This window comes from Neopsephotus bourkii, unplaced genomic scaffold (genome assembly GCF_033783945.1).
Source record: "Neopsephotus bourkii isolate Nb327-2 ecotype Australia unplaced genomic scaffold, CSIRO-AGI_Nbou_v1 NB_234, whole genome shotgun sequence".
Lineage (NCBI taxonomy): Eukaryota > Metazoa > Chordata > Aves > Psittaciformes > Psittacidae > Neopsephotus > Neopsephotus bourkii.
The window spans coordinates 6,345,163-6,353,577 of NW_026900744.1; the positions used below are offsets into that span (position 1 = coordinate 6,345,163).

The 8,415-nt window shown below is 60.9% G+C and overlaps 1 protein-coding gene across 1 annotated transcript; it reads right to left on the reverse strand.

The window, feature by feature from the left end:
- Positions 1 to 254: 254 nt before the first annotated feature.
- On the reverse strand, positions 255 to 7,568 carry B4GALT2 (beta-1,4-galactosyltransferase 2). Its single transcript, XM_061345014.1, has 7 exons — positions 7,356 to 7,568; positions 4,833 to 5,219; positions 4,118 to 4,353; positions 3,854 to 4,044; positions 3,463 to 3,585; positions 1,701 to 1,805; positions 255 to 1,540 (listed from the first exon to the last, which is right to left on the reverse strand). The coding sequence occupies exons 2-7, from the start codon at positions 5,146 to 5,148 to the stop codon at positions 1,390 to 1,392; spliced, it is 1,122 nt and encodes a 373-aa protein (XP_061200998.1). The 5' UTR covers positions 5,149 to 5,219; positions 7,356 to 7,568; the 3' UTR covers positions 255 to 1,389.
- Positions 7,569 to 8,415: the final 847 nt, after the last annotated feature.

Sequence of the window (8,415 nt, forward strand, 5' to 3'; positions counted from 1 at the left end):
ACCCAGGTGCGGGGGAGCACTTGTCCATGGCACAGTGAAGACAGCCAGTTTTGCCCACATGGCCCGGGTACCTCACCCTAGCCGGGGCTGGGCACCTTATGGGGCAGGATCCCCCATTGCTGGGCATGCTGGGGAGGTCCCCATGGTGTGTGTGTGGTGGTGGGCTCTGCCAGCCCCCTGTAGGTAGCAGGCAGTGCTGTTCCCCTGCCCCATCTCATGGCGATCCCCCCCAGCCCGGCTCCACAAACCCCACAAACTTTTCAAACTTTTATTAAATACAAAACCCCCGGTCTCTGCGACCAAACGCTGCATTCAACGTACGCTGAAAAAAAGGGTCAGACATTCAAATGTACAAAAGTCGCCGGTGCCCCCTTGCCCTGGCGTGCTGCCCCGCTCCCAGCCCCACTGCTCCTGGCCCACCGCGGGGTGTGGGGGGCTGCCGGGGCTCTCAGTCCCATGGAGGGCACAGGGCACCTGCCCTGCATGGCCCCGACCTCTCCTGCCTGCAGCCCCCCTGCCCCAAGGAAGGGGGAAGCCAGAAAAGGGGGAGACTCCAATAGTCTCCAGACTGCCTGTGGGACACTTGCTGCTGCAGGGCGACCCCCTCCTGGTGCCAGCCCACACCAAGGGGGGTTGAAATGAGCCCCATTCCCACCCCCCAAATGGGGAGGGCAGGTGCAGGCAGGGGCTGCATGCACACAGCATCTGCCTTGGGGGTGAGGGGATGGGATACGGCTGCCAGCCCCCGGCCCTGGGTAAAGTGAGGCACAGCGAGGGGCATTCGCTAACCAGAGGTCTCTATTTGGCAGAGCGGAGACAGGGCCCAGCTCTAAGCACCAGACTAAAGCAGAGGAAGACAGCGAGCCATGTCTGCATGCCCAACAGGGCAGCAACCTCACCCTGATCCTGCCTGCTCAGGGGGACCTGGCCTGCTCCCACCCCTGGCTGGGGCAGCAGCCACTCCAGCGCTGCTGAAGGGGGAAGCCTGCACCCCACTTCTCGCAGTGCTGGTGGGAACCCCCCCTGTATTCCCAGAGCAGCAGGATGTTGCCCTCTAGCCCAGTGTGCAGGCAGGAGCTGGCATGGGCAGGGGGCTCCTCACCAGTGCTGGGGCTGCCCCCTCCCTCTGTGCCGGGGGGTGACCAATCCTGTCCACCAACACAGTGAGTATGGGGCGGGGGTCCTGCAAACACACTCGTGGGGATGGGGGGGACAGAGAAATCCTGGGGAGCAAGGGGCCGGCTGGGATGCAGCCGTCTCCAGAAGGCAGCAGAGTAGGGAGAAAACATCCCTGTCCAGTCCTGGCTCTCAAGCCGGGGCAAAACCCACCTTGCCCAGCCAGCCCGGACACAGAGCCGGGTCCCCGTGGCTCTGCCGGTGGCACAAGCACTAGCCCCGGGCCAGGCGGGGGGGTGGCCTGCCAATCTCCACTGTGATATTGGTGTACATGGGCTGGCGTGAGACCTCCACCAGCCGGTACTGCAGTGAGCTGATCCCGTCCCGCTTCATCGTCATTTTGGTGTTCTGGATCTTGGTGAATCTGGTGGAAAGGGGAGCAGGATGAGGGGGGGGCCACAGCTTCCAAAGCGCCAGTGGTGCTGGACATCCATGGGAGTGATCAGAGCAGGAAAGCTGGTGTTTGGAGGCAGCCCAGTGATCACTTGGCACCTCGGCTGCCCTGGCCCCTGTGGCTCACTCACCTCTGCGGGTTGGGCTCGTTGTGTTTGTCCCGTTCATGCTTGATCATGCGGTACCTCCCAATGCGGATGTCGGGCCTCGACACCTTCATGCCATTCAGGGAGATGCTGGGGGGGTGGAAGCAGGAAGGGATCAGAGTGTGAGCACCAGGGTGTGACATTCCAAAGCCCAGAGGCCTTCAGGAATTAGCCCCCAGACCAAATAAACCTATGCCTGTTTAAAAAGCGCTGTGCAAAGGCAAGAGCATAGAATGGTTTGGGTTGGAAAGGACCTTAAGATCATCTAGTTCTAACCACCTGCCATGGGCAGGGACACCTCACACTAGACTGTGTCACCCAAGGCTCTGTCCAACCTGGCCTTGAACACTGCCAGGGATGGAGCATTCACAACTTCTCTGGGCAACCCATTCCAGTGCCTCACCACCCTCACAGTAAAGAACTTCTTCCTTATATCTAACCTGAACTTCCCCTATTTAAGTTTAAACCCGTTACCCCTCACGAGCCAGTGCCACAACCGAGGGTGCCGTGTGCCCCACGGCAGAGTGTGCCCAAAACACCGCTCCTGCCCGGTGACCTCCATCTCCACCGGCTGGCAGCTGCGGTCAACCAGCACCAAGCACACATCACCATCCATCCCCCCTTCTGCAGCCCCTGCTCTCTACATTCTCCAAATGCCGGTGCCCAGCCCTTCCCTTGGGGCCCTCTCTACATGTTAAGGGCAGCCTGAAGCTCTCTCCAGAGCTCCACACGCTGCCTGTTCACCACGCCAAGCCCACCATGGATGGCAACTGCAACCATGCCACCCTGCCCACAGCAACTGTGCCAGCCTGTTCATAGCACTTAAAAGGGGTGGCTTGCTTGATCAGCCATTATAGGGTGGTTATGCACCACCAGCCACACACTGCTACCCTGGGCAGTGCCACAGAAGGGTACAAGAGGCAGCAGCGGTGTGGATGAGGGTTCAGCTCTGGCTCATCATGCAGCTGTGCTGCAGCCTGCCGGCTGCTGGCAGAAATGCCTGTTCGGCTGCTGCACAGCCACCACTGAGACACTTCCAAGTTTTGCTTCCCAGCCCTGGATGCTTCCAAGTTTAGTGTTCCGGCTGTGGCCTGGAGCAGAGCCCGCAGGTACACTGCCCCACTGGCACAGCTCATAACATGACAGCCCCAGCATGCCACGGGATTCAGCCGCATACCAACATCCTGGAAAGAGACAGCTCGGTCCCTGGGGATCACCAAGCCTCAAGCTGGATGGTAATTAAATCCCTCTCTGCCTCCTCCCCCTGGGGGAAGAGAAAGCTTAAGAGGGAATCTTATAGCTCTCTACAACTACCTGAAAGGACACTGTAGTGAGGTGGGGGTCGGTCTCTTCTCCCAAGTAACAAGTGATAGGACGAGAGGTAACAGCCTCAAGCTGCACCAGGGAGGTTAGACTGGGTATTAGGAAACAATCTGTCACCAAAAGGCATTGGAACAGGCTTCCCAGGGCAGTGGTGGAATCACTGTCCCTGGAAGTGTTCAAAAAACCATATAGAGGAGGCTCTCAGTGACACAGTTTAGTGATGGACTTGGCAGTGCTGGGGTAATCATTGACTTGATCTTAAAGGTCTCTTCTAATCCAACTGACTATTATTCTATGTGGCATGCCCTGTGCACGTCCTGCACAAAACCAGGAGCCCCAGCACTGGTAAAGGTACCAGGTCAGTGCTCGCAGGAAGATCCAGCACACCTCAACCAGCTGCTGCTGGCGATGGTTTGGCACCTACCGGTTAAAGATGTCATCATCTTCTCCTCCCCAGCCCCAATACTCATTGGGAAAGCCATTGATCTTCAGGAACTGGGACTTGCTCAGGCCAGAGACGCCGCCAAAGTAGCCAGCGTAGGGCAGCCTGCAGGTTGAGAGCAAACAGGTCAGCCTCAGGGACAGGTAAGGATGGGAGTCAGCCCCACAGGGACCTGCAGGTACAAGCAACAGCCCTCTTCTGTGTCACGCTCCCGTCCAGGGCTGTGCTCTCTCCCATCCCATCTCCACAATTCGAGCCAGCAACCCCATGCAGACCCAGGTGAGAAACTGAGGTTGGTGGCCCCAGTGTCATTCCAGTGAAGCCACACCAGCCCTGGCTGTGTGGAAACACCCCAGGCTTCAGTTTCACCCACCTGAACCCAAACTTGTCCATGCCAACAGCAAAGTGCCGCGGCTGCTCGTAGCAGCGATAGAGGTTACGGTCGTCCATGGGGATGAGGTCCACGTCGCTGAAAATGAAGCAATCGTACTCCTCATCATCCTTGAGCGCCTCCAGGAAGCCCACGTTCAGCAGCTTGGCCCGGTTGAAGGTGTCCTCGCCGAACTGCAGGGCAGAGATCAGCAATGCCCGCCTGCCCACCCCATCCCCAACATCTCCTCATCCCTGCCCATCTCACCTGGTTGATGATGTAGATGCCATAAGCCACCTTCTGCCGGCGCAGGATGGGGTGCAGGTAGTGCAGCCAGTACTTGAGGTGGTGCTCGCGATGCCGGAATGGGATGAGGATGGCCACCTTCTGCCGGGGCAGGCAGTCCGGGGGGGTGTACTTGCCACCCAGGCGCACGTCGGGGTTCTCCCGCTGCACCCGCTCCATGCTCATGGGAGAGCTGAACTCGATGAGCAGGCGCCCGACTGCAAGAGGGAGGGCAGGGTGATGCCCACAGGACAGGATTTGGTCAGGGTCATGGTCACCAGCCAGGCTGGCAGAGCAAGCAGCGAGGGGGACCTGCAAGGGGACTGGCACTGCCGAGGGCAGATGATGCCCAAAACTCTTCCCAGATGGGGAAAGAGAGACTGGAGACACCACTAAGAAAACCCGACACCTGGTACCAGTTCCAGGGTTTCTCTACTACTCCACCCTTGAGACCAGGCAGAAGCCATGTCCAGGGCCCATGGGACAAGGATGCCATCCATGGGCACGCACCCCAGCCCCATAGAATCACAGAATAGTTAGGGTTGGAAAGGACCTTATGATCATCCAGTTCCAACCACCCTGCCATGGGCAGGGACACCTTGCTCTAAACCATATCGCCCAAGGCTCTGTCAACCTGGCCTTTAATACGCTTGAAGAAGAAGTCCAACTCCCTGACAGCTCTCACCCCACGTCTCACCTAAGCCGGGAGGTGTCTCCTGGCAGGGCTGCAAGGGTTTCTCAGTGGCGGTGTGGTTGGTGCTGGGCTTGGCGCTGGGGGACGGGGCCTCAGCACTGGCCGGCCCATAGCTGGGGACGGTGCCGTTGGGGCGGGAGGAGTTGGAGAAGGGGTGTGCGCGCGAGGCATTCCTGGCATTGAAGCGGCTGAAGAAGTCCAGGTGCTGCGCGTAGACGTCGAAGTAGAGGATCATGATGATAACGAAGTGGAGCAGGCAGAGCAGCAGCACGGCCTTGCAAATCCTTTCCAGGGTCACCCCCAAGAGCAGCCTGGTCATCTTCTGGGCACGGGCAGGCGGACATGTGCGCTTAGCGGGGCAGGGGGGCGGCTCCAGCCACGGTCTCGATCCTGCTGAGACACCCCATGCTCAGGATAGTGCCAGCCTGAGCAGCACTGAGGCAGCGGGAGCAGTGCAGGACCTGACGTGCATCAGCACCTGATGCAGAGGTGATGGGCAAGTCAGTATGCCAGAAAAAAACCTGGCTGAGTACTGAGCTTGGACTTCTGCTTTAAAGGCTCAGCCATGAAGACACAAGAGGCCCCCAGCCCTACACAAGTCCCCTTTCTGCTTTCCAAGGCTAAGCCCAAGCCAGACCCACTTCCCATTCCCATTAACCCCCAGCAGGGTTCAGGGACATTCCCACAAGCACTGTAAAGAGCCTCCATGGAGAACCCATGCTCTCCAAAAATGCAGCCAGCTGGGATGTCCCAAGGGCACTCCCACCAGCCACCCCCTTCCAAGGCACCCCATTTTCCTGCTCTCCATTCTGTCCCCACCGTGCCGTGCTGCACCCTAGCAAAAGCACCCAAGTGAGCCTGGCAATAAGTGCCATGCCTGCAGGGCACCCAGTGGGATAAGCAGCTGTGGGGCACACAGAGCTGAGCCAGGGGGATGTCCCAGCTTATGTCCAAGGGGGTCCAGCTTACAGCCAGCGGTGCAGGTCCTCTCTCCTCCTGCTGCTGGTGGGAATGCCCCTGGGCTGCTGGGAGCAGATAGAAGCCAGGGTCCCCTTATCTCCCACATGACAACTGGAGCTGCGCCAGAGCCCTGCTGGGAAGGCAGCCCAGAGAGTCACCGGAGAGCCCTGGCCGAGCCAAACCTCCTGTCCCTTCCCAGCCCTGCCACTGCTGGGAGCGCAGCATGCCCATGCACCCCAGCTCCTGCCCTGGCTCCTGTCCCAGTCTCTGCTCTCAGAACCGCTAGAACAGGGCAAGGCAACCCCGCAAGGGACAGGCACAGGGGTTCACAAGGCCATGGGGGTCCTGGGACAGGCCAGTGCTGCTGCAGGGATGCTGGTGGGATCCCAACAGACGAGGATCTGTAGCAGGACCCCCATTAGGAGTGCAGCTAGGACCTGAGGGTGCTGGCAACCAGCCGGGGTCTGGGGCCAACCCACCGGCAGCTGCCAGCCCTGGCCTCCCCGGGGAGCTGCAGGGCACCCGGCCAGCACCGACTGGCTGGGAATGGGGATGGGAGCTGAGGTGTGAAGTGGGATCCCCCACCCAGCCCTGCTGACCCCAGCAGGCAGCAGGGTGCTGGCAGGACCCCATGGCAGGCAGGGAAGTGCTGGAAAAGGCTCCGAGCCTGATGTCCCAACTGTGTCCATCCTCTGTTTCTGCAGGATGCAGAGTGGGGTCCCCACAGGCACAGCCATACACATGCCAGCACCCCAACCCCTCACCCAGGTTTGTTCTAGGAAGTTGCCCTCTGGAGAAAAGCTGGCTTTGCTGTGATCTCCCAAACCTTTCCATGGTCACGGTGCCCTATCTACCCAGCACAGCCCTAGACACAGAGACCTGCCTGCCACCAGCGCCTGCCAGAAACCCTCCCCAAAACCCCTGGCAGCAGGCAGCACATGGAGCAGCGGCATCTCCACAGCCAGGCAGGGAGGGAAAAACAAGAGCAGGGTTTAGGGACCCTTGAGCAGGGCGGTCCACGAGGCAAGCAGAGAGCGGTGCTCGACGGGAACAAAAGCGAAGCGCTCCATCGGCCACAGGATGCCACCAACGTGAGTGGGCTCAAAACCACCTGCTAGGCAAGGGGCTGTGAAACATGATGTCATCTCCCACACACAGCATCTCCACAGGGTGCGAGAGGCTAAAAGCAACGTGGGGCTGGGGCGCTGGTCCCCAGGGGTTCACCCTGCTGGGGTGTGTGCCATAGGGCTGGGATGCTCGTCCCTATGGGCTCCCTTTTCCCACAGGACACCCCTAGGCTGGGAGAAGGGAGGCGCTGGGGGAGCCGACGGCCCCGGTGGCCACAAGCGGGGCAAGGGGGCACATTCAGTACAGCCAACCCCTCCCCAGTTCTCCCAGTCCCACACACACACACACAAACTTACTAAAAAACGAGAAACAACCACAAAAACGGGGCTTTTCCCCGAGCCGGGGCTGTGCCATCAGTAAGTGACCGCGATCGCATCCCGCGGGTCGCATCCCGGGCCTCCCCCACCCGGCCAGGCCTGTCCGCGCCGCTGCACTCACCGCGGCCTCGGGGCTGCCGCGCCGCCCCGCCGCCGGTCAGCGGCCCCCGCCGCCGCCTCCTTCTCTTCCTCTTTCTCCTCTTCCTCCTCCAGCCCCGGCCGCCGGCCCGCGGGCTCCCATGCCCGGGGCTGCGGGGGGGCCTTGCCGGCCGGGCCGCCGCACCACCGAGAACCGCAGGGAGACGAGGCCGCGCCCGCCCGCCGGCTCCGCCCGCCGCCGCCGCCGCACCAGGCGGGGCCGCCGCCGCCGCCCGCCCTTCACTCGGGACCGCGCTTCCGCCGAGCCGGGGCAGCCCCGCGGGGAGCGAGACCCCACGGACACAGACACCCCCCCCCCCCCCTCCGCTCCCCCTCCGCGGGATGCTCGATGCCCACAGGCCTCGGGCCCAAGCGCGGCACCGGCACCCCCCGAGCGCCCCTGGGCACCCCGGACGCAGTGTCTCGGTGTTGCCGTCTCCCCTCCTTCCCGCTGCCTGGAGACACCCAGGCTCGTCCCGAGTGTTGGGTTCAGCGCCCGTCATGACCTATTTGTGCCTTCCCACCTCCGCCCCGTTCCATGTTCCATTGCTAGGAAACGCTGCGAATTCCACTCTCCCTATCGCTACATCAACAAAAGGTCTTGGGCTGGTCCCACCGCGAGTTCGGCCCAACAGGAGTAACTTCTGTGCCACTCGCAGCCTGTCCCTTCTTACCAGCGATCCGATGGTATGGTATGTACTGGTCAGCCCCAGCCCCCTTTGCTTGTGCCTGTGTCAGGCCACTCACCACAGCAAGAGCTTGCCCCTTGCCCAGCGGCTGCTTCCTTAAGAAGACAACCTTACAGCAGAGATTGGAGCAGCACCTGCCCAGCCCAGGTGGCACTTGTCCAGCTTCTGCCTCCAGCTCCTGGTTCAGCTCTTCAGCAGGTGGCATTTCCTCACCAGTACTTACATATAGTCACCAAATGATCTTTCAGCTCCTCCTGCTGCTTCTCCTTAAATGAGACATACAAGATGCTGGAGCCCTGCTTAAGCTTTTTGTCCATGCTTGGGCAGCACGCATTTAGCACAGCCAGGTCCTAG